Genomic DNA, 26,434 nt, shown 5'->3' on the forward strand with positions numbered 1-26,434 from the left:
CTCCCCCACTACCTTTCCTCTGACCCTCCCTCCATCATACTTGGCAACTTTAATATCCCTATTGACAACTGTTCTGACCCCGCCACCATTAAACTTCTCACCCTTTCCTCCTCCCTAGGCCTTACTCAGTGGACCTCTTCCCCCACCCACTGTCTTGGTCACTCCCTTGACCTTGTCTTCTTTCATCTCTGTGATCTCTCTGACTTCTCCAACTCTCCCTTCCCACTATCTGACTACCACCTCCTCTCCTTCACTCTGTCCTCCTCCCCTGCTTCTGCCTCGCCCAAAGCCACCCTAACTAGACGTAACCTGGATGCTATAGACCCCACCTCCTTCTCCTCCTCTCTCGAAACTCTCCTTTCACCCCTTCCCTCCCTGGCCTGTCCCGACCAGGCCTCCTCTCTCTACAATCACTCCCTCACCACTGCCCTGGACGCTGTTGCCCTGGCCTCTTCTATCCGCCGACGCCGCATTATTCCCCAACCTTGGCACTCAAAACTTACCCGCTTCCTCCAAAGATGCTCTCGCACTGCTGAACGCCTCTGGAGGAAATCTCGCTCCCTGGCTGACTTCCTCCACTTTAAATTCATACTCTCTTCTTTCTCCTCTGCCCTCTCCCTCGCTAAACAATCCTTCTTTAAGTCCCTCATTTCTTCTCAGTCCTCCAATCCCTGCCGCCTCTTTGCCACCTTCAGCTCCCTCCTCTCCCCCCCTCCACCTCTGTTCCGCCTTCCCTCTCCGCTTCTGACTTCGCCACTTTCTTCTCTTCCAAAATTGAGGCCATAAGACTGAACATCTCCTCCTCCCCTTCTCCCGCCACCCTCATCACTCAGCCCTACAACAGGTGAAGAAGTTCGCTCCCTTATTCTTTCCTCTCCACCCTCTACCTGCCCTCTCGATCCCATCCCCTCCCACCTCCTTCGCTCTCTCTCTCCAATGGCCTGCTCTTACCTAGCACACCTTTTCAACCTATCACTCTCCTCTGGTGTAGTACCCTCCTCTTTTAAACACGCTCTTATCTCTCCTATCCTCAAAAAACCCAATTTTGACCCCACCTCTCTTGCTAATTATCGCCCTCTCTCTCTTCTCCCCTATGCCTCCAAATTACTCGAGCGAGTTGTCTGCAGCCACCTAACCAGGCACCTTGTGGACAATTCCCTCCTTGACCCTCTCCAATCTGGCTACCGCCCCCTCCATTCTACCGAAACTGTCCATGTCAAGATTACTAATGATCTCCTATCAGCCAAATCCAAGGGTCACTTCTCCGTACTCATCCTCCTTGAACTCTCTGCAGCCTTTGACACCGTGGACCACCCCCTCCTGCTGCAAACTCTTCTCTCTCTCTCGGCCTCTCTGGTTCTGTCCATGCCTGGTGTGCCTCATACCTTGCTAATCGCTCCTTCTTTGTATCCACGTCTGGTTCTTCCTGCTCCCCCTACCCTCTCCCCGTAGGAGTCCCGCAGGGCTCTGTTCTTGGCCCTCTACTCTTTTCGCTCTACACTTCCTCCCTTGGTGCTCTCATCTCCTCCTTCGGTCTTCAGTATCACCTTAATGCTGACGACATTCAACTCTATATCTCCTCTCCAGATCACCCTCCACCCTCCTCGCTCGGGTATCCGACTGCCTCTCCGCCATCTCCTCCTGGATGTCCGAGCGCTTTCTCAAAATCAATATCTCTAAAACTGAACTCATTGTCTTTCCTCCGCCCAGGCACCCATCCCACGATGACCTCTCTATTGTCGTCAACAACACCACCATCTCCTCTGTCACCCAACTTCGCTGCCTGGGTGTCACCCTCGACTCCTCTCTCTCTTTTGCCCCCCATATTCATTCCCTTGCCCAAGCCTGTCGCTTCCAACTACGCAACATCGCCCGCATCTGTCCTTTTCTCTCTCAGAATGCCACCAAAACTATCATCCACGCACTCATCATCTCCCGCCTTGATTATTGTAACCTCCTCCTCACTGCCCTCTCCCGTCTCTCCCCCCTCCTCTCTATACTCAATGCGGCCGCAAGACTCATCTTCCTCTCACGCTGCTCCTCCTCTGCCTCGCCTTACACTGGCTCCCCTTCCCCTACAGAATCCTTTTCAAACTCCTCACCACCACTTACAAGGCTCTCTCCAACTCTACTGACCCTTATATCTCTAACCTCCTCTCCATTCACACTCCTGCCCGCTCCCTGCGCTTGGCCAACGACCGCCGCCTCTCCTCCACCCTTATCACCTCTTCCCACTCCAGAATCCAAGACTTTTCCTGTGCAGCCCCCCTTCTCTGGAACGACCTCCCTCGTTCCATCCGTCTCTCTCCTACTCTGTGCTGCTTCAAACGTGCACTCAAAACTCACCTCTTCCTCAAAGCCTACCAACCATCTACTTAACCCCCATCTCCTCCCTTTGCTCGGCCTCCCTTCTCTCCTCTTGCCTCAACTGGCTCCCCTTGTGCCTGGTCTGTTTACCCTCCCTTAGGATGTAAGCTCGTATGAGCAGGGCCCCCTCCCTTCCTGTCTCCATACCTGTTCTTCCGCTCCGTTTTTACTGCATATGACTAGCCGGAGTTTCTGAAGTATTGGTACTTTTTGTTCATTGTTCTGTATGGTTTCACCCTGTATAGTGTACTGTGTGCGGCGCTGCGGATACCTTGTGGCGCCTAACAAATAAATGATAATAATAATAATAATAATAATAATAATAATAATACATTTGCCCCAGAAAGAGGACTTCCATGTAGCACACAAATAGCAAATCCGGAGTCTAGATTTATTGCAGGAATTTTAAGTGTCTGGGCCAATTCCGTGTCTAAAAAATCCCTGCCGCGCAACTACTAAATAAAAGTCAGAACATCAATAGACATGGCATTAAACAACACTTTGACAGGTAATAAAATAATATTTTTAGAAGGAACAACCTATGGGCCTAGATAAGCTTCCTTCCATTTACCTAGCCCTTGTCATTTTCTTACTTCTTTGGGCCACTGCAATCAAAGTGGTCCTGGCTACCAGAACATAAACACAGCCCAAAGGCACAGCACCTTAGTCTTTCCTCAGCAGTCAACCTGGAAGCACCAATTTCCATAGGTTCAGAAAGCTTCAAAAGCCACCTGAGATGTAGTAGGTTCATTCCGTACGCAATCAATAGATATGCGTCTAAATTCTGGGCGGGTAATGCTGGCACATGGAGCGCAAATGAGTCTCGGCAGAGGTAATCATACAAGGAGACTCCAAAAAAGTATCCCCACATGAGAGATCAGAATTATGGGATTCTGTGTCATAAGATACAAATTTAGAATTATAGGCATCTAATGAACCCATGAATTCCAAACCTCTCCTCATAATTGCTTTATCACAGGGAAGACCAGTAGGTATGTGCCATTATCCACACAACACCACATGCAGCATGTGTGTCTAGCAGCCCTATTCTGGTGTGTAATGCTAGTGACAGCTAAAAACAGGTGAAGGGCTAGAAGTTTATATAAACTAAAATATCATTATATTCCTGAATCCCAGAGACATGCATTTGGAAAATAATGTTCAATTTTATCTATTGATCTGTTTTGTAGCTGTTGATATAAGTTCAATATAGTGTATACTGGCATATGTATATTTTTGTGCTTTTTCAGATTGGATACCATAAAAGCTAGCCAGGGGCAGTGGAAGGGTTCAATGGATGTTGAGTAAAAACAAAATTGCCACTATTATCTTATCTTCCAAACCCACAAATGGACTTGTGCTTACTGGGGAGCTGATTAAATACATCAAAAACTAAATTCACTTGTAAAGTTTTATTTTTAAACTTGCTTGTTAGTGTCAGGAAGAAGCATGGACAAACTTGTGACCCAGAATACTTTCCATTACTATATATCAGTGTGGCAAATGTTTAAATGCAAGGAAATAAAAAAAAGGCCGAGCATAACAAAGTGCCATACCCCCCAGAAATAAATATATACACCCCGACATTGCACATATAATAAGCATAGAAAAATAAACATACCGAAGATAATGCTGCTGAGAGCTGAGCAGCCTGAGGTTGTAATCCAAAGACTGGAGGAGCAAAGGAATCTGCAGAAATAGCTTGTGATCCTAAACTAGATCTAATAGTTCCAAAAGGAATATTTTTTGCTGAACCAAAGAGACCCGATCTGTCAGATACTGTCGGTGCCTCTACATGAGTCCTGGGCAAGTCCAATGTGCTCTAGATACAGACAACAAAAGTTTCTTTATTATTATGCTTTTGTTTTAAAGCATAAACATTGTCTGCAGAAATATATAATAATGATATAACAAACACTTTTATAATTGTCAGAATGAAAAAACACAGAATACTCATGGAGCAGTATTATTATACGTACCAATACAGGAACTGAATAAGTGCTGCGTACATTAATTAAGTGCATATGGACTTATCTGTAAGTTCTTTTCCAGGGCCAGGACATAGGTATTGGACAAGGGTGAGTCTAGTCCCTGTGTGCCAAACTGTTCCTACAAGTAAACAGAGTCAGCAAGACTACCGCACATTTGTTAGCCCTTAAAAAAATCTTATTCTTACCTCATGCATGGAGAACATCAGTTTTTACTTACATGACAAACAACCAAAATCTGTCGCCATGTGAGTCCCCTGGTACTCAAGAGAGAAATGAAGATTCCCGCCTTCTGCATCAGATAAGCCTATATACACTTAATTAATTAATGTACATGTACATGGCATTTATTTGGTTTTTATATTGGTACTTCTAATAATAGTGCACTAAGAGTGCCATCCCTCTGTGTTTTATCTGATTTTGTGGATAGGACTGGATGTATATGGAAACTGCAAACTAATCAGCAGTTAGAACTGATATATGAACTGTAGTATATTGTGGTAGATGCGCTGACAAATGGACTTTATTGCTAATTGTATGGATGTGCCTAAGTGACAGCCTGCGAGTAAATGTTACCACCTCTGGGGCACGCTAGTATATTAATTATTATTATTATTAATTTTTATTTATAGGGCGCCACTAAGTGTCCGTAGCGCCGTACCGGGACAAACAAGTACAATACAAGGTGGGACAGCACGGTACAGTAAACAATAAGCACAGTAACTCAGTAAGCTCAAAGCACAGCTAGAGAGAGGGGGAGGGAAGACCAGCAAGCGCTGGAGCCTAAGAGGAAGGGCACGGATGACGGGGAGACCCCCAGAGGGGTGGGGGGAAAGGTAGCTGGAGAGCAGAGTTAGAAGTGAAGGAAACAGGAGGAGAGATGGCCCTGCTCAAGGGAGCGTACAATCTAAGGGGAGGGGTAGACAGACAGAGAGACACAGGGATGAGAGGGAGAGAAGGGGGAACGGGGGCCGAGTCAGGGGAGGGGGAAGAGGGGGGAGAGGCAGAAAAAGGTAGGAAGTTAAGTGGGAGACTGGAAGGCTTTGAGAAAGAGGTGGGTTTTTAGAGCCTGTTTGAAACTGGACAGATTAGGGGATGTTCTGATGGAGGGAGGGAGCTTGTTCCAGTGGAGGGGGGCAGCGCGGGAGAAGTCTTGGACACGCGCATGGGAGGAGGTGATCAGAGGGGAGGAGAGGCGACAGTCATTGGCAGATCGGAGAGGGCGGGATGGAGTATAGTAGTAGAGTAACTGGCGTATTTAAATATTTAACATTTAAATATTAATTCCGGTACCCGGGAGAAGAACTGGCCTTTAACTTCCAGGTAGAGAAAGGCAAACTTTGACTATATAAACCCCTCCAGTTTGCCCTGGAACTCTCCTCCCTGGTGAAAGGGTAGAGAATGAAAAGACAGAGTGGTAATCCCAGTCAGTGATAGTGCCAGGGTCAAATGCAGGATTTCTAGAGGAGGGCGAGGGGGGGGGGGGGGGGGTTCTGAAAGCTTGATTTCTGAACAAAGCAAAGAAAACATTTTATAATAAGCCTAGAACAGTAACTTTTTTGCAGTTACATTTTTCTACGTAAACAACATGTACAGTTAAGTGCCATTATTGTTGTTTATACACATAGCCTTATTTATAAGACTAATAGTATATTTAAAAGGGTAAAATGTTTGATTTTTTTTTACACACTATAAAATAGCATTTTTTTTTCTAAAATATTGGTATTAAGATTTGCAGGGAAAGAACTAACATTTGGCATATACAGATCGATAGCAAAACAGACAGCATTTCACTTAAATCCTTTTCTGTTACTCCTAAGTGCAATCTGGTTAATTAAATGGCGTTCTGAGTCTAAAGGGGCATATTTACCAAGAGGTGTTCTGACAAACTGCTGATTTTCTGCAGTTTCCTGTCATTTGTCAACACCCAATGGGCTTTGGCTTTAATAAAATTTCCATTTTTAAAAAATGGCGATTCTCGGCGGTTTGTTGGAACCGCAGCTTGGTATATATACCCCTAAGTCTTTCCTTCTAAAACCAGATGATTTGTTGCTAAGCCGTTGTTTTTGTTTCTTTTTTGTCATATAGTAGTTTATTGCACTTTTATAAAGTATTTGGGTATGAGAGGGGGTACTGAATAAAAGGAAGGAATCAAGGGAGGAAGGGAAATGTACAACATTCAGTACATTAATCTTACATTTTAGAAAACATTATCAAGAGAGTGGAATTGAGTGCAAAGGCTAATACAAAACTGTTGACAAGTTAGTACAATGTAGTACTCAATGAGGAAGTGGTCTGAGGAGGAAAAGAAATAAAGGGAGGCAGGGGTATTAAGGAATGTTAGTACGGGGATGAAGAGGTGGAGAAAGAGGTGAAGAACGATATATTAAGATGTGCAGTTGAGTTCATTAAACACTATTAAAATAATAAATATAAGGAATTGGGATCTCCAGAATCAAAGTAATCATTCCAGGATTGCAAAGTTGACACAAATTGATTGGGACGATCATGTATTATGCTAGTGATATGCTCTAATTTATATATCTGCCACAATTTTAGGGTAGCTCCACCAAACGTGAGACAAGGTACCCAGGTGGCTGCAATTCCGCCACCCACAGTCTGACGATGCAGGGAAAATTGTTTTCAGTCTGGAGGGAACCCAATACCATTGAAAGAAGCTCATATGACTTCTCCTTAATCCAAGTACATACGGATGATTTGGCATCAGCTTCCCAGATAGCTGCCCATTCTTCATCAAGGGACTCACCCATGTCCACCTCCCAAGGTAACTCATGAGGTTCTTTGGATGGTAAATTATATTGCAACAAAGAGTAAAAGGTGGAGATGAGGCCTCTGGAGGAGGACCTGCGAAGACCAAGTCTATAGTGGAAAGGAGAAGTAAGGAGAATGTAAGTTGGTCTGGCTGTTAGAGAGGATGGATTTTGAGGTACTGATAGATAGATGAGGATGAAAGGCGGAGGCAATCACAGAGCTCAGGAAACTCAGGGAAGAAGGGACTATATCTGGCAGAAATTTAAAGTTGTGTTTTGTCTAGTCAGAGAAGGCCTTAGCATTAAGACCGGGTAGAAAAGATGGAATGTTCCACATTTATTTTTGGTTGTCTATTAGCTTGAAAGCACAGACACAATATTTCCACACTGAAAGGGAAAAGCGGGCCGTGGAGGGGGAGATGGTGTAGAGGGGGTTGATCTTTGGAATCTAGCCAGTAAGGGGCGTAGGGGGAAGACATATGTAATAGATCCGCTTCCACTTCAATCTACAACCTAGTGCAAGGGTTAGCATGTGCCAGAACAACTTAGCTAAGGTGGGCAGATAAATAATATTTGTGGAGGCAGGGAAGACCTTGGCTCTCATTCTTAGAATATCGAAAGAAAATCTTCTGATGGACCCTCAGACACCTTCCTCACCATATAAATTGGGAGATACTGGACTGGATATCCTTAAGAGTGTTGGAAGGGACTCGGTCTGGCAACGCCTGAAACAAATAAAGCAGTCTAGGGAGTGGATTTATTTTCACGGCAGCTACTCTGCCAACCTAGGAAATAAAGTGAGAGTTCCAGGTGTTTAGATCCCGCTTCAGGGAAGCAATTAAGGGGAGAAAATAATCTGCAAATAATTTACCAAGTGTTTAGTTTGGTGGTAGTCACATTTCCGACGCCGAAAATGCAGACGCTAAAAATACAGATTTAATAACACAGAATGCTAAAATGCAGACACAAAATATATCAAGACACACAAAATACAGACATTATAGTATCACTGACAGTAATAAATGCTGACACATAATTCCTACACAAGTAAAAACATGGACACAATACGTAGTGATACCATAAATATCAAAATGTTAATAAAGACAAACGTGAAATCGCGACACATATAATTCCTACAACACAATAACAGACATGAAAAATGTCTACAACATAAAATGCCTACATATGTTTAAGTTACATATCAACATTAAAAACACACAACTGCTTTTTTAAAGGAAACAAACTAATTTTTTTACATTAACTAATATACAGTATGTCTAGGGAGCACAGGAGATTTGTTTCCCCACAGGACCCAACCGAGGAAGCGAAAAGTTCAAGATTCCAGTGAGGCAGAAGAGGTTGTCCCCAGGCCGGATGTCGTTCCAGCTGCAAGACGATGAACAGGACATAGGTGACCAGGACTACACAGAGGAAGAATATCCTGGTGAGGGAACAAGTGCATCCAATCGTGGGCCTAGGTTTACAGAGGCTGAAAATAAAGTTTTGGTTTCACAGGTACTTTTTTTTAAAACTTATTTTCCCAACCACCATTAACATTGTTCATAGAAAATGTAATTTTTAGTTTAAAAATTTTAATTTCAAAACCCATACTTGCAGTCTCTTGTATTAATGCATACATATCGCCTGTGTCACACACCGTTCCCATAAACAGGTACCGGCGCTGTTACCTTCCTCTTGTAAGCGGTGATCAGACCTACTACTTTGTTCTGAGAAATTACTTCTACACATGTGCTCCCTGTTATCTTGCTTTGGACCTCCTACCTGTTCTCATTGGTTCTGGTATTTTGGAGCACTATTTAAACCTCCCATGGTTCTCCGTTCTTTGCCTGTTCTTCGTGTTACCCACTCACTACTAGGATCTGGCTTCCTTAGGTCTGACTTACCTACTCTCCGTTGAACGCTTGGAATCAGCTGTACTCTTTGCTGCTACTGTTTGTCTCACCTGGACTCATCATTGCTGCTGAACTACTCGTCAGCTGTAGCACCATGCATGGATCAACTAAACCTCACGCGTCCGCTACTTCCATGTAGTGAACTGCTATTACGAATTGCTTGTTACACCTGTGCTCATTGCTACTGCTCAATCTCCTCATTCCTATCCAGCTGGCTCAACATCGCTATTGTCCTGTTATTGGGACTGCCGCTGAGCTGCCTGTTACTTGTAGTTCCACGCACGGCTCAGTTGAACTTTACGCCTTACTACTTCCACGTGGGGAACGGCTATTACGAACTGCCTGCTACATCTGTACTCATCGCTACTGCTCAATCTCTTCATTCCTGTCTGGCTGGCTCAACACCTTTATTGCCTCGCTACTGGGACTACCGTCGAACTACCTGTCATTTTATCAGTATCATTTATTATTATTATCCTGCAGCACCTGCTATATTACAGCTACTATATCTCAGCAATACTATTATCTGTGATACCACTGAGTCTAGAACTTTTGCTAGTGTATTTGGATTCTGAGATCCTTTTTATTATCCATTGTGTTAAAGCTCCACTACTACACTGCCAGCACTTGTTTGGGAGACCGCGACCTGCGGGACTGGAGCGGCGAATACATATCCCCTTGCGGGGGTCACTAGCGAAAACCACCTACCCGTTAGACTCTGCGCTCCTGGGCGAGTTCCATCTTGGCAGAGACGAGGGATCCAATAATTTATTCAGAGTCGTGACAGCCCGACTCTGTTACAGAGATAGGAGTTTGCTATCTTCTACTTTCCAATATTGCTTGCCATTCTGCTGGTATCCACCTTTGTGACCCATCTGAAAGAAATTATTGCAATTTCTTCAGACACGGATTACAATATTCTACAAATTATGGATGCTGAATCTGTTACCCTAGATCCATCTTAGAAGAGGATCTCCTTTAAACATTGATTGTTTTCTGTTCAGCGAGAATAAACAGCGTGGAGAAAGGTGCTATTGGCGTTGTAACGAGCAGAGAACTGGCAGTTGTCGATCATGGGCCATCACCACTGAATTTGGCAACAGCCGGGAAGTAATTTCACACACCGAACATAACCACCCAGCGAGGGCAGAAAGAACTGATGTTGCCAGAGCAAGAGCGAACATCAGGGAACAGGCCCGGAATACTATGGAGACCCCAGCACAGATAAATGCCATCAACCAGCACAGTTTATCTGCCAAATCGAGCTGTTCTCAGGCAATCGGTGAAGAGGGTGAGACGCGCTGATAAATGTTCCAGAAAATGTAAAAGAAATCGGTGGGGAACAATTTCTTAGAAAGGACACCACTTTTGGAACTGAACGAATTTTACAGTTTGCTACTTGTGAAAATTGCAAAAACTTCAGGAAGCCTCATATTGGGTTATGGATGGCACCTTCAAGTCCTGCCCAACATTATTTCATCAAACCTACACCATACATGCTATGGTGGTTACAGATAAAGACACCCAACGTTTTGTGCCCCTGGTTTACTTTCGAATAAAAGCCAGGAGTGCTATGAAAGGTTTTTACAAGACCTCCAGAAGTATGCCATGGTATTTGATATCGACCTCGCACCACAATATATCCTGACTGATTTTGAGATTGCTGCTATCAACACCCCACAACAAGAATTTGGAAACTGCAGGCATAAATGTTGCTTGTTTCATTTGGGTCACAGATCCATCCAGGCAGCAGGATTATCTTGGCTATAGGGCCTGGACACCAGTTGTGCACTCCTGATGAGGCATTTGCAAGCTCTGGCATTTCTGTCAGCAAACGAGATCCCGGCCTCTTTGGAAGAACTAATAAGACATTTGCCAGACAATGCAGAAGCAGCAGTGAAATATTTTGAGGAAAACTATGTTCTGGGAAGAACCTGAAGCCAAGCTATAAGAACAGCAACGCTGTTTCCCCTAAGCATTTAGTCAGTGCATGAAAACAACAGTTTGGGCATTCCAAGAACAAGTAATAAATTGGAAGGATTGCACCGGCGGTGGAACAGTATATAGGGAGAGAAGACGCTAGGTGTCTACAACCTGATCACCTACTTCATCAAGAGATGCATATAATGAGGTGCCCTTGACGCTGGGATGCAGGCTTAAATGCTTTGATCAAAATATGAACTAATACCTCATGTTTTCATTTTGCTAGACACACACACAGATATGCAGTGTAAAGGACAAGCGCTAACAACTGTCTTTTTGTTTTGTGTATATATGTGTATATATATATATATATATATATATATATATATATATATATACATATATATATATGCATTTTGAGACGCAGCTGGTACCATATACAATATGGCATATACCGAGCGCGGGGTTATTGCCAAGCAGCTGGTACCATATATAATGTGTGATATACCGAGCGTGGGCTTGTTTTGTTTTTTTCATCAGCCAAAGAGAGAATATGGACCTGTTGACCTCTTTAAGAGGGATAGTGTGCAACTTATAAATTTGTTGTACCCGATAGTCATTGTCAACGTAAATGATTGCGACCCCAAAATTCACAGTGCGTGTGTACTAATAAAAACTGTCCGCGCATTTCCAAGTATGCACTGTTCAACTATGATCTTTTGGCACCGGCGCCGCGATCATGTGTATATACAAATACTCACATGATTGCAGCGTCGACGTCCCTCTTCCCCTCTCCATTTGCAATGAATGTCGGGCGTGACGTCATCATCACGTCACGGCCGGCATTTAGTGAAGAGCCGTGCACAGAAGACAGAAGAGAGAAGAAAAATAAAATAAAATAGGTTGAAAGAAAGCAATACAGAGGTAAGTGAAAGAGGAGAAACGCAGAGAGGCACAGGGGGATGAAGAAAGGTTTGACAAAGGCAGCATGGCACAGGGGGATGAAGAAATGGGGGACAAAGGCAGCATGGCACTGGGGGATGAAGAAAGGGGAGGCAAAGGCAGCATGGCACAGGGGGATGAAGAAAGGGGCAAAGGCAGCATGGAGGGCGCAGTGCGATCATAAGGGGGTATAGTGTGGTGATGATGAACACAGGGAGCTTTTGGCAATGTAGTGTGTGTGAGGTAGATGGTGGCTAATTAATGGTTGCTATTTTGTTTGCGGGGTAATGGGAATACTATTATTTTAATGTTGGGGTTGGAGGAAGGCCTAATTATTAATCATGGGTGCTATTGATTTAATGGTGGGGCTGGTTGTAATTTTCTAAATGTAGCCATTTTTTTCCAAATAGGCCCCCCCAATATTCCAGGACCCAGACAAGCCGCAACTAAAGAAACCTGCAGCCACAGGTGGTGAAAGTGAGAAGAACAGAGCAGGAGAGTGTGTGAAATGTTGTGATTCTAGTGGGACATTGTCAATTTTTGGTGAGTGTTCTGCCCAATGTAAGGTACAGGCCAAGACTGTGAACTCTCTGTGTACACACTGCATTCTTTCTGTACTACACTGTGGTGCTAGATGTCTTGAAAGTCAGGAGTGCTTGTACATATGTCACGCTCTGGTGAATTCAGGGTCTAGCGCTTTTACCCACCAGCCATGCCTCAATGATGCATAGTCACACCCCCAATTGTATGACCATACCCACACCAATTTTTTTCAACATGCACACTTGTAAGTTGTTGTACTGGGGCCCTGAATTCTTCTTGGCAGCCCTGTTTACGTATAGTAAAACTTTCCTTTTTTGTATTCTCAACAGAGTGAAAAAGAAGAAAGGTCAAGAAAAGATTTAACTTCCCAGTCAATGCATTTGATATTGACATGCATGAATTTTACATTTAGAGAATTAAATCAAGAATTTTAAAACATGAAAAAATTGATTAATAATAAATTCATACATACTACAAAATGTGTCTGTGCAATGCTTCCATTATATATTTATATATATATATATATATATATATATATATATATATATATATATATATATATATATATTTATTATATCATACTTTGTTTAGGTGTGAAACAGTATGTAAAACAGTAAAACACAAAATTATACAAATATATAATAACAAGTTTATAACAGTATTGAACAATAAGGTAAAAGAGAACATATTTTAAAGTATGGTGGACAAAACTAACCAAACATAAAACAGACTTTTAATGTTGAATACAATGATATCCAAAGGTATTGATTCAATTTTAATAACTACCATCAGGATCACAATAAACATTAACAATTATACATCATACACTGCTGCAGTGTACATAAAATATTGGTTGTTAACATCACTTCCTCCCAGACCATAGATTAATGTCTAACACCAAAACACTCATACACACTACAAGACATCCTAGGTATCATCATCATCATTATTATTATTATCCTTTATTTGTTAGGCGCCACAAGAGCTCCGCAGCGCCGTACACAGTACAAACAGTAGACTATACAGGGTGAGACATAACTGAACAGTAAACAATAAATACCAAAACTTCAGAAGCTCCAGGCAGGCTGATGCAGTACAGACGGAGCAGAAGAACAGGTATGGAGACAGGAGGGAAGAGGGCCCTGCTCAATGAGCTTACATCCTAAGGGAGGGTAAACAAAACACAAGCACAAAGGGAGCCAGTTGACGTGTAAGGGCAGAATAGGGGCGGGTAGGACGGGTTAGGTGGAAGATTGGTAGGCTTTAAGGAACAGGTGGGTTTTGAGTGCCCGTTTGAAGGAGCTTAGATTGGGAGAGACACGGATAGAGCGGGGGAGGTCGTTCCAGTGAAGGGGGGCTGCACGGGAGAAGTCCTGGATTCTGGAGTGGGATGAGGTGACCAGGGTGGAGGAGAGGCGACGGTCATTTGCCGAGCGCAGGGAGCAGGCAGGAGTGTGATCATCATCATCTATTTATTTATTTATATAGCGCCACTAATTCCGGAGCGCTGTACTGAGAACTCATTCATATCAGTCCCTGCCCCATTGGAGCTTACAATCTAAATCACTTAACTTACACACACACAGACTGAGAGACACTAAGGGCAATTTAATAGCAGCCAATTAACCTACCAGTATGTTTTTGGAATGTGGGAGGAAACCGTAGCACTCGGAGGAAGCCCACGCAATTAATGTTACTTGACAGTCTGCTTAAGCTCTTCAGCAGTTATTTCTGTATTAAGGGAGGTTAGCTGGGCTTCAGATAAGGAGGAGAAATAGGATTCCCCAAGGAATTGTCTAATTCTGTCGCAGAGATCCTTAGGTAGAGGATTTCCTGCCTGAATATCATATAACTTGGAATAAAACTTGCAAAAATGGTCTGCTACTTTATGGGGGTCATAGATCCTGTAAGAGGATGGAAATGATGATGATGATGATGATGATGATGATCCTGTATTGAGACTATTCTATTGCATGGCAAAGGGCTAGGAGAGAGTCGGCTTTATCCCCCTTCTTTAAATATCTCTGACAGAGCCACTGCATGGTGTTACCTACCTTGGAAAATAGGATTTGTTGGCGTTGGCCTTTGAGCGAGAGAACTTTTAGGTACGTCTTATGCTTAGGATAATGTTGATGTTTCATTGTGAGAGCAGATAAGAAAGATTCTAGATCAAGGATACGTTTTGTTTGGGCTTTTTTTGCAGGACAGGATATTATGATGAGTAGACCGCGTATAGTTGCCTAATCGGCCTCCCACACAATTGTGTGTGGGATATCTGTGGTGGAACTCTGCGATCTCCTTTGAGATTTTTGTTTATCCCCCTCTTTAGAAAGGAGACTATCACTGAGGCACCAACAACAGCGAACGGGGGCAATGGCACCTAGATCTATGTGTAGTGAAACCGCAGATCAGGATGTAGGCATATCAGAGGAGCACAGAAGGGGGTTTTTGCTTCCTTTTATGTTTTATTGAAATAACTTGACGTTATTTATGATTATTACAGTATACCACTAATTTATGAAAAAGCCAAACAAGAAAGTTTCCCTTTCAGTCACAACACAGTAAAACAAGAGGACCATTAACTGAGATAACATAATCAATAATAAAAATGGGAAGTAGTCAATCTGTCAGTCTGACTGTTGACAGGTCCAATGTGGTGTATGTCGACATGGTTAAAATGGAGACATTGTGACTGTCAACAGGTAGTAAAGCCGACAGTCACAATGTCGACACTCAAACAGCAATATCACCGCCAGCCAGCAATGCCACTGCTGGTACTAGTAAAATCAGGGGGGTATGCTTTTTGTCACCCTGATCTTACTAGTACTAGATTTAACTTTATTCAACAAGAAGAAAAGAAAATGACCTTGTACTAGATTTAAGCTGTTTTGTGGGGAAGGGGGTAACGCTGTGTTTCTTTTTTATGCATTAGTGTTTTATGTATTTGTTTTTTACTGTACTATTAACAGTTTTGTGCCGGCAGGTCCGGCAGCTGTACTGATGTGTCGGCAGGTCTAGCGGCTGTATTTCTGGTGGCAGGGCCTCCTGCTGGTGGTGGCATTGCCGTTTGAATGTCGACGTTGTGACAGTCGACTTTACTACTTATTGACAGTCACAATGTCGCCATTTTTAACCACGTCGACACTGTTGGACAGTCTGCAGCGTCGACAGATCGTACCCAGCCCAGAAAAAAAAACAATTAAAACAAGAACAGTAAAAATAACAATGCCTGTTCACCTAGTTTTACAAAGGAACTGCGATCCATCCATGGAGTTGGCTACAGAAATGTGGAATCTTTTATCATGGAGGGATAAATTTCATGATTTAGGAGGTATTGTAAAAATATGAACGACCAATAAGGGGGAAATTCAAATGCCGGCGATGTGACGCGTGGACATCACAGCATGTCTGGTAGGAATCTGTGCTAATTTTTCCTTGATGGGATGTAAGGAAAAATGACTGGAGATTCCAGACATAATAGAGATTCAAGGTGTTTCTGCGGATATTCCGAAGACACCTCACGCCGAACTGAATATCCCCCTATGTGCATGGGGAGTTGACCTGTCAGCGTTTAAGTGAAATTCCATGAAGTATGTTCCAAGCTTTTCATCTCTTACATCCATGGGGAACAGTGGAGACTCTGGGGTATAGAAAGTTGTCACTGGAGCCTTGGCACTTCCAAATCTACCTCTGAAATTGAAGCTCCTCCCCATCTATACCCCATTGGCTGGTTGCTGAACGTCAGCTTTTGTTAAGTACCTGCTGGAGCTTGGTGCATTTTTAGGGGCAGCTTAGATGAAAACACAGTGAACTTATCAAATATTCTACTATTAAATACTAGCAAATATTAAAACGGAGTGTATTCGTAAAAATAGAACACAAGGGAAGGTTGCAGAAAAGTGTGTTCTTTAATTTACTCATCATAAGTTACAGTGGAGTAATCAGTCAAGGAGGTGATTTTGTTTTAATAAAATATCTTAATCTTCTGCTATCTGTGTGTGTTTTGCCCAAAGACTGGACAAAAGATCAGAACACTTTGTATTCTGACCATATTGTTGAATGATATGTAAGGGTCCAGCAGAAATAATACAAGAAATTAATGGTATTTTCAGCAGGAATAGAAATAGTAAAAGGTCCCATTGAGGATTGTTGCCTGAACTATTTCTTTTCTGAACTTAAAGATCTATATAGGTGAAGATGGCAGAATTGATTCTGTTCTTTTCAGGAAAAGGACGGTTTGCTTGACTCCAGGAAAGTGCACCTTCCAGAATAAATTATGGGTACTCCCAAATGCAGAGTTCCTGCGCATTGAAAGAACAGCTCAGGGTTATGGATTTTCAAAAGACTAAAAGTAGTATCTTGTCACCTTAAACAAAGAAATTACAGCAAAAGACAAATAAAATATGTCTATTACAGTTGATGATTGTATCACTCTGTTTTGATACCTAAATCTAAAAAGATAGATGATCAAATCTGTTTTATAGGCAACAACAACCAATGAATGAAGATACCCCGAACAAATGCTCCACTGATCTTATTATCTTATCTACTTATCTTTTTATGGGGGACAAAATGTCCCTTTTATACATAAAATGACAGAGCATGATGGACACACTGTTTGAAGCCTCATTTAATGCAGAAGAGAGATAAAAAGGATAAATACCCAGTATTCTTTCCATGTTATAACTGTAAAGCATGTGAAGTTATTTGTAAAACTGAATAATTCAATCATGGTTCTGCTGAGACAATCACATTAAAGCAAAATCTAACATGCACATCTGAAAGCGTAATACATCGCCTACAATGCATTTCTGGTACATGGGCAAGAGGAAAAGACATCTGAGAAAAGACATCTATAGACATAATTATCATGTTGATAATTAAAACCTTCAAATGCAAGGACAAAGAATGAGAACATGAAGATCAGCCGCAAGACAAATCCATATAAGCAACATGACAGCGGCTATCATTGCCATCTCAGAGGATGGGCGGTTTGACAGGTTCAAATAGGAGTTAGGGGAGGTGATCTTGCTATATCACTGTAATGGGATGAATGCCTATGGAGCTTTTGAATGAAAGATTGTCTTATACTTCCTTTTATAAAAATCACCCATTTAACCATACACCCCTCAATACAGTAATATCCAATAAGATGCTATCATTTAATCTACTAAATTATGCCTCACTCAATGTGAGGTTTGAAAATGGACTCCGATAAAATTAACTTTACCAAAATTGTATAATGTAATACAGTATGTAGAATTTTATGCTATGCAACACCATGAACACATCCCAATTCTTGATGCGGGGATACCTACTCTGAAATAACACTAATGAGTTAACGAATAAATGGATGATTGTTATTATATCTGATCTACAGTATATCTCAGTGTTTGTTTTTTTTTAAATGTATATCCGTGTAAATATTGTTTTATTTGTATATATTTTGAAGTGTTTTTAGTTATTTTATGTAATCTATATACCTGCACTTGGGATATGCAAAAATTGGATCAAATACAATGTACTCTTCAGAGTTTCTCCCTGCAACCCAACACTGAAATATGTATAAATCAATACCAGTGGTGATGGGGAGGGGGTCCAAATTTATCAGAGGAATTACATTAATTAGTCCCCTCTAGTTTATCAAGCAGTGTTTCAGTGTGTACACCAAATATGCTATTAACACATTCTTAAGTAATTCTGGTCAAAGTGGCGACATATAAAAAAATGTTTACCTGTAATAGATCCCCTCTTTGTGGTGACACTTCACGTCTCAACTTTGGAGATTTACATTTGTGAAAACTTTTAGGTGAAACAGGGGCTAAACTTTCAACATGAGCAGATAATTCACGTCTGTCAAATCTGACTGGTGCGGTAATTTCAACCTAGAGGGAACGTAGAAGTTATATACAATAATTGATTGAGCATGAATTACAACACTTAACAGTACTCGCCTTGGCTCAGAATGTTCTATTTAAAGATACTTTCTCTGCTTGGATAGCCATCAATATAAAGTTAAAAAGAAATCCTAGATTCACTAAATATCTAAATCCTGAGTTTACACCCTAACTGTCAAACCCAATGTATGACATTTAGAAAAGAAAAAACATTCTTGCTGTCAAAGACGTTTTTGACCCAGGGGGCTCACTTTGTACTTTTCAACATTTGCAAGTAATACATACACTTCCCCATACTCGTTATTACATTTTCTTACCGATAAGGCACTATATATTCAGCAAGATATACTCTTCATCAAAGAATGATGACCCTCATCCAGATAGCCTTGAATTCTTACTCAGTTTTTCATGTAACCACGGACATACAGTTAAATTGTTATACTTGGACTTGATAAGTATTTACACAGATGGCTTGTGGTCAACTGTTTAGTCAGCTTGGCGGAAGGGTTTCCCAGACCTTTGACACCCCACAGAAGTGCTAGCTCATATGGAGCATACTATGAAAGCCTTAAGCTCTGCTAGACTCCAGGCTGTTCATCTGAAAATGATAAATAGAGCTTATATTTTCCAAGTGAAGAGGAAGCACTTAGTGATGTCTGAATCGAGTATGTGTCCGAAATGCAAACGACACAAAGCAACCCTATTACATACCTTCTGGACATGCCTGAATATAGTTAAATATCGGAACAAGGTTGTGTCTTTCATGAATTATACTTTTCATCTACACATACAACCAAACTATGAAGCATTACTTTTTTCTCTTTTGACATCTGGAGGACAGAGTCACCTAATCCTACGGTTTTATCTCTTTTTACGAATACTGTTACATTAGTGAGGAACGCCATCCTCGGTAAATGGGTGTCACATGTCCCTCCAATTCTTGCAGAAATCAAATCAGAGTTATTGAAGCTGCTATTTTTTGATTGGCGATCTACCGTGTCTGTTATTGAGAAAGGCGTTAATTTTTTTTATGTTAAATGGGGTCTGTACACAGAAGCTCTGGATAGTCAGGTAAAGAATTAGATCTTGAAAGCATTTGAATGTAGTGAGTGGTTTTCGCTGAGGCAATTGGAGTAATATCCGCTTTTTCATTGGATAACTCGAAATTGTTGAGCTCCAACTTTCTCCTTCCCTACCTAAGCTTCTGAGTTGTTACTCCGTATGTCGTTATTACCTTTTTCCAATACTTCCTCTTCCTCTCCCTTCTTGCCCAAACCCATCCTATTCTCTTACCGATGCAACAGTATTTATTTTTATGCGTAATCATTAGGTTTCTTTTTTTGCTTTTGTGATCGCACCCTTTGGGCTAGATTTACTAAGCTGCGGGTTTGAAAAAGTGGAGATGTTGCCTATAGCAACCAATCAGATTATAGCTTTCATTTATTTAGTACCTTCTACAAAATGATAGCTAGAATCTGATAGGTTGCTATAGGCAACATCCCCACTTTTTCAAACCCGCAGCTTAGTAAATCTAGCCCTTAGTCTTTACCACCCTGCTTCCCTTTTATTCATTTGAAAACATGTGAAAGTGTAAAATGTACAGTTATATATGATTTGCATTTTTGTCTGCATATTGTGTTTTGTATTTATTGCTTTTTCTGTACAATAAACATAATTTTTTTTAAAAAGGTAGAAGAAAACAATTTTTTACTTTTTAAATTGAACACAACTGCAGCTATCTCAGAACTACTCAATGTTTTAAAAAAAACTCAACTCCCATCAAATGTATTTTTTTGTCACAAGAAAACTCCAAACTATGATCTATTCATCACGGCATAATGTCTGAACTATTTATATAATTATTTATTTAAACAAGTTTTTCTTAAGAACCTGTTTCTAGCTTCAAGGAATTGAATTGTTAAGGAGAATTCAAATGATTATATGTGAAAAACCTTCTACAGTTCTTACAAAGTTTAGAAAGAAACCCAAGGTTTGGGAAATCATGTGTCTTGCTGATCTCTTGTTCTTGAGGGTTACTTCTTTTTGAACAATAAGTGTGTCACAAACACTAGCTAAGTCCACTGGTTCTCGAAGAGTCACTTTCTTCCCACTGTGTAATATCTGGAGGGTGACTGCAAATCCACATCTACACTTAATATTATTTTTTGGGTTCTTCAGTCACAGGTTTTATAAATCTCCTTTGTCGAAGGTATGTCAAGAAAGTTGTAAAACCTCTACTTTGTGAACATTAAAGTCTTTACCTTCCAATCATCCAACATTTAGGAAGATTTCTTCTTTAACCAAGTAATAATAAACCCTGCAAATAATATCTTGGGGATTATCAGGTTAGGAATTTTGTGGATTCAGGGCTCTGTTCGCCTTGTCAAACATGATGTGTGTTTCATGTTCTAATATTTTGTTTAAAATCTTAGCAAGGCTGTTTGTTATGTCTTAATAAGGTATATTCTCTGGTATACCTCTAAACCATAGGTTACTTCTCCTACTTCTATTATGCAAGTCATCCAACCAGGACTGAACGGATTTCAATTTCAACACCTTTTGATTTATAGTTTCTTGGAGTTTACAGACCAGTGGCCTGATTCATTATGGATCTTAAATGAAGAGGATTCTTATTTCAGTCTCCTGGACAAAACCATGTTACAATGGAAGGGGTGCAAATGAGTGTTCTGTTTTGCACATAAGTTAAATACTGCCTGTTTTTTCATGTAGCACGCACATATCAACTTTAAATTTCAGTGTACAAATAAGCTATCAAGTATTTGTGTGCTACATGAAAAAACAATCAGTATTTAACTAGGGGTGAGCGAGTTCGGATTTTTGAAATCCGAACACCCCCGAACAGTGCCGATCCGAAGCCCGGATCAGAGCACTGTTCGGGGATTCCCGCCTGACGCAAAACTCAGAACGAGGCAAAACGTCATCATCCCGCCGTTGGATCTCGCGAGATCCGGATTCATATTATTCCCCGCTTCCCGCCGCCATCTTCACTCGGGCAATGGAGAGGGAAGAGGGAGGGTGTGTGGTGGTGTCCTCTGTCCTGCTCAGTCCAGTGGTGCTGCCCGGTGCTCTGTCCTGCTCAGTCCAGTGGTGCTGTCCTGTGCTCTGTCCTGCTCAGTCCAGTGGTGCTGTCCTGCTCAGTCCAGTGGTGCTGTCCTATGCTCTGTGCTGCTCAGTCCAGTGGCGGTGCTGCCATAATTCCAGTGGTGCTGTCCTGTGTTGTCCTGTGCTGCTTAAGTCCAGTCCAGTGGCACTGCCATATAAGTCCAGTTCAGTGGTGCTGTCCTGTGTCCAGTCCAGTGGTACAGCCATATAAATCCAATGGTGCTGTCCTGTGCTGCAAAAGTCCAGTGGTGGTGTCCTGTACTGCATAAGTCCAGTGGTTCTGTCCTGTGCTGCTTAAGTCCAGTCCAGTGGTACTGCCGTATAAGTCAACTGATCCTGCCGTATAAGTCCAGTGGTACTGCCGTATAAGTCCAGTGGTACTGCCGTATAACTCCAGTCCAGTGGTACTCTCCTGAGCCGCATATAATTTTTAAAGGCTTTGCCGAGTGTGTGTGGTTTAGGGGTACGCTCTCTTGTGCTGCACATAATGGAGAACAAAAATTTGGAGGATAAAGTAGGGAAAGATCAAGAACTACTTCCTCCTAATGCTGAAGCTGCTGCCACTAGTCATGACATAGACGATGAAATGCCATCAACGTCGTCTGCCAAGGCCGATGCCCAATGTCATAGTAGAGGGCATGTAAAATCCAAAAAGCCAAAGTTCACTAAAATGATAAAAAAACAACAAATTAAATCATCTGAGGAGAAACGTAAACTTGCCAATATGCCATTTACGACACGGAGTGGCAAGGAACGGCTTAGGCCCTGGCCCGTGTTCATGACTAGTGGTTCAGCTTCACATAACGATCTAAGCCCTCCTCCTCCCTCCCCTCTAGAAAATTTAAGAGAGTTAAGCGGTCATCAAAAACACAGCAAACAACTATGCCTTCTAAAGACATGGCATCACAAATCCCCAAGGAGAGTCCAAGGGTGTTGGTGGTTGCGATGCCTGACCTTCCCATCACTGTACGGGAAGAGGTGGCTCCTTCCACCATTTGCAGCACGCCCTCTGCATATGCTGGAAGGATCACCCACAGTGCAGTTCCAGATTTTGATAATAAAGGTGTCAATGTTGTTCACCAGGAGGAGGATATTGATGTAGCTGGCGCTGAGGAGGAACTTGACGAGGAGGATGCTGATGTGGTTTGCTTAAATGAGGCACCAGGGGGGGAAACAGTTGTTGTCCATGGGATGAAAAAGCCCATCGTCATGCCTGGGAAGAAGACCATTAAATCCACCTCTTCGGTCTGGAATTATTTCTATCCCAATCCGGACAACAAATGTATTGTCATATGTAGCTTATGTAAAGCTGCAATAAGCAGGGGTAAGGATCTGGGCCGCCTAGGGACATCCTCCCTTATACGTCACCTGAAGACCCTTCATAATTCTGTGTGTAGTTCAGGAACTGTGGCTAGGACCATCAGCAGTCCAGGGACACCTAAATCCCTTGGTCCTGTTGTATCCACACCAGCGACACCCTCCTCGTCAATTTCCTCCTCGATCCGGATCGGAGGTAGTCCTGCAGGCCATATCACCGGCATGACTGAGTCCTCTTCAATCCGGGATTCTTCCGGAGGATCCTGCAGCGCTACGCCTACTACTGCTGCTGCTGCTGGGAGTCGGTCATCTTCCCAGAGGGGAAGTCGTAAGACCGCTACCTCTTTTACTAAGCAATTGACCGTACAACAGTCGTTTGCCATGAGGACGAAGTACGACAGCAGTCATCCTATGGCAAAGCGGATAACTGCGGCCTTGACAGCTATGTTGGTGTTAGACGTGCGTCCGGTGTCCGCCATCAGTTGAGTGGGATTTAGACGGTTGATGGAGGTATTGTGTCCCCGGTACCAAATCCCGTCTAGATTACACTTCACTAGGCAGGCGATACCCGGGATGTACAGAAAAGTACGAAAAAGTGTCCCCAGTGCTCTGAAAAATGCGGTTGTACCCACTGTCCATTTAACCACGGACATGTGGACAAGTGGTTCAGGGCAAACTAAGGACTATATGACTGTGACAGCCCACTGGGTAGATGCATCGCCTTCCGCAGCAACAGCAGCAGCATCAGTAGCAGCATCTCTGAAAAGCCTGCTCGTTCCAAGGCAGGCAACGTTGTGTATCACCGGTCTCAGTAAGAGGCACAACGCCGACAACCTCTTCGAGAAAGTGAGGGAAATCATCTCGCAGTGGCTTACCCCACTTAGACTCCTGGGGATTTGTGGTGTCGGACAACGCCAGTAGTATTGTGTGGGCATTACATATGGGCAATTTCCAGCACGTGCCATGTTTTGCCCACACAATAAATTTGGTGGTGCAGCATTATCTTAAAAGTGACAGGGGTGTGCAGGAGATGCTTGCGGTGGCCCGCAAAATTGCGGGACACTTTCGCCATTCTGCCACTGCCTACCGAAGACTGGAGCACCATCAAAAACGCCTGAACCTGCCTGCCATCACCTCAAACAAGAGGTTGTGACGCGCTGGAACTCCACCCTCTATATGCTGCAGAGGATGGAGGAGCAGCAAAAGGCCATTCAAGCCTACACAGCCACCTACGACATAGGCAAAGGAGTGGGGATGCGCCTGAGTCAAGCGCAGTGGAGACTGATTTCCGTGTTGTGCAAGGTTCTCCAGCCGTTTGAACTTGCCACAGGAGAAGTCAGTTCCGACACTGCCAGCTTGAGTCAGGTGATTCCCCTGATCAGGCTGTTGCAGAAGCAGCTGGAGAAAGTAAGGGAGGAGCTGGTAAAGCATTGCGATTCCACAAAGCATGTGGATGAAGCCCTTCGTACGCTTTGCCAGGATCCGAGGGTGGTCAGTCTTTTCAAGTCAGAGGAATACATTCTGGCCACCGTGCTCGATCCTCGGTTTAAAGCGTATGTTGTGTCTATGTTTCCGGCGGACACAAGTCTACAGCGGTGCAAAGACCTGCTGATCAGGAGATTGTCATTTGAAGAGGGCCGTGACATGGCAACAGCTCTTCCTTCATTTTCTTCCACACCTGTGGCTGCGAGGAAACAGCTGAGATTTCCTAAACGACCCGCTGGCGGGGATGCAGAGCAGGCAGGAGCGAATTTGAACATCTGGTCCGGACTAAAGGACCTGCCAACGATTGCTGACATGTCTACTGTCGCTGCATTGGATGCTGTCACCATTGAAAAAATGGTGGAGGATTACTTTGGTGACAGCATCCAAGTAGACATGTCAGACAGTCCTTACTTGTACTGGCAGGAAAAAAAAGGCAGTTTGGAAGCCCCTGTATAAACTGGCTCTATTTTACCTGAGTTGTCCCCCCTCCAGTGTGTACTCCGAGTTTTTAGTGCAGCGGGGAACCTGGTCAGTGAGCGGCGAAGGAGGTTACTTCCGCAAAATGTGGAGAAGATGATGTTCATCAAAATGAAATATCAATTCTTCAATAAAGACCAGCAATGGCCTCCAGATTCTACAGAGGGACCTGTGATTGTGTGTCCAGCGGGGACAAATTGATAATGTGTGAGGATGAGGAAGTACACACTGAAGGGGGCGAGGAATCAGAGGATGAGGATGAGGACGACATCTTGCCTCAGTAGAGCCAGTTTACTTTGTACAGGGAGAGATGAATTGCTTTTTTTGTGTGGGGGCCCAAACAAACCAATCATTTCAGCCACACTAGTTTGGTAGGCCCTGTCGCTGAAATGATTGGTTTGTTAAAGTGTGCATGTCCTTTTTCCGCAGGTAATTTGATGTGCTCTTTCTCTTTGCATTCCATTCGGGGGATAGTGACAGGTACTACAGGGGGGATAGTGACAGGTACTGCAGGGGGGATAGTGACAGGTACTGCAGGGGGGATAGTGACAGGTACTACAGGGGGGGATAGTTACAGGTACTGCAGGGGGGATAGTGACAGGTACTGCAGGGGGGGATAGTGACAGGTATTGCAGGGGGGAGAAGAATAAGTAAAAATAACTGCATGGGGAAAGAGGGGAGTGAGTGAAAATGTCTGCAGGGGAGGGGGAGTGAGTGTGAGTGAAAATGTCTGCAGGGGAGGGGGAGTGAGTGTGAGTGAAAATGTCTGCAGGGGAGAAGGGGTAAATGTGAGTGAAAATGTCTGCAGGGGAGGGGGAGTGAGTGTGAGTGAAAATGTCTGCAGGGGAGTGGGAGTGAGTGTGAGTGAAAATGTCTGCAGGGGAGGGGGAGTGAGTGAAAATGTCTGCAGGGGAGAGGGAGTGAGTGAAAATGTCTGCAGGGGAGGGGGAGTGAGTGTGAGTGAGAATGTCTGCAGGGGAGGGGGAGTGAGTGAAAATGTCTGCAGGGGAGGGGGAGTGAGTGTGAGTGAAAATGTCTGCAGGGGAGGGGGAGTGAGTGTGAGTGAAAATGTCTGCAGGGGAGGGGGAGTGAGTGTGAGTGAAAATGTCTGCAGGGGAGGGGGAGTGAGTGAAAATGTCTGCAGGGGAGAGGGAGTGAGTGAAAATGTCTGCAGGGGAGGGGGAGTGAGTAAAAATGTCTGCAGGGGGAAGGGGGGGTTGTACGAGTGAGTGAAAATGACTGCAAGGGGGGGTTGTACGAGTGAGTAAAAATATCTGCAGGAGGGGCAATGGCTGTAGGAGGGGGAAATAAAAATGGCCAATGTGTGTGGGGGACAGTATATGACTATAATGTGTGCTATGTGGAGCTGTTTGTGGAAAATTAGGTCTAGACAGGTAGAAGAGATCAGGACAGTCTGCCAACTGTCCTGAATTTGGTGGGTGACTGTCCCGCTTAGTCAGGAATTGGTCTGACTGCAAGGACAGTTGGGAGGTATGTCCTGCTTCACATTGTACTGCTTGTGAAGACAGAACTGTGTGCACCCAGGGCTGCCAAGAGGAATTCAGGGCCCCGGTACAATAAATTCATGGGGCCCCCCTCATAGTTGAGTATGGTAAAAAAAAATGCGCCGCAAAAAATTTCAGAGGTGTGGTCATGCATTTGGGGGTGCGGCAAATGCACCATTGGGG

General features: G+C 43.3%; 1 protein-coding gene across 4 annotated transcripts in view; it reads right to left on the reverse strand.

Moving 5' to 3' along the window:
• LOC142140899 (protein mono-ADP-ribosyltransferase PARP4-like) overlaps positions 1 to 26,434 on the reverse strand; it is a 219,748-nt gene that overhangs the window by 71,908 nt on the left and 121,406 nt on the right. For 3 of the 4 annotated variants that reach the window (XM_075198874.1, XM_075198873.1, XM_075198876.1), the window contains 2 exons: positions 18,183 to 18,332; positions 3,989 to 4,189 (listed from right to left, as the gene is read on the reverse strand). In XM_075198874.1, coding sequence (XP_075054975.1) covers positions 3,989 to 4,189; positions 18,183 to 18,332 — 351 coding nt within the window. The remainder of the gene's footprint in view (positions 1 to 3,988; positions 4,190 to 18,182; positions 18,333 to 26,434) is intronic. The other variant, XM_075198875.1, reaches the window with a different exon arrangement.

This window comes from Mixophyes fleayi, chromosome 2 (genome assembly GCF_038048845.1).
Source record: "Mixophyes fleayi isolate aMixFle1 chromosome 2, aMixFle1.hap1, whole genome shotgun sequence".
NCBI classification, from domain to species: Eukaryota; Metazoa; Chordata; class Amphibia; order Anura; family Limnodynastidae; genus Mixophyes; species Mixophyes fleayi.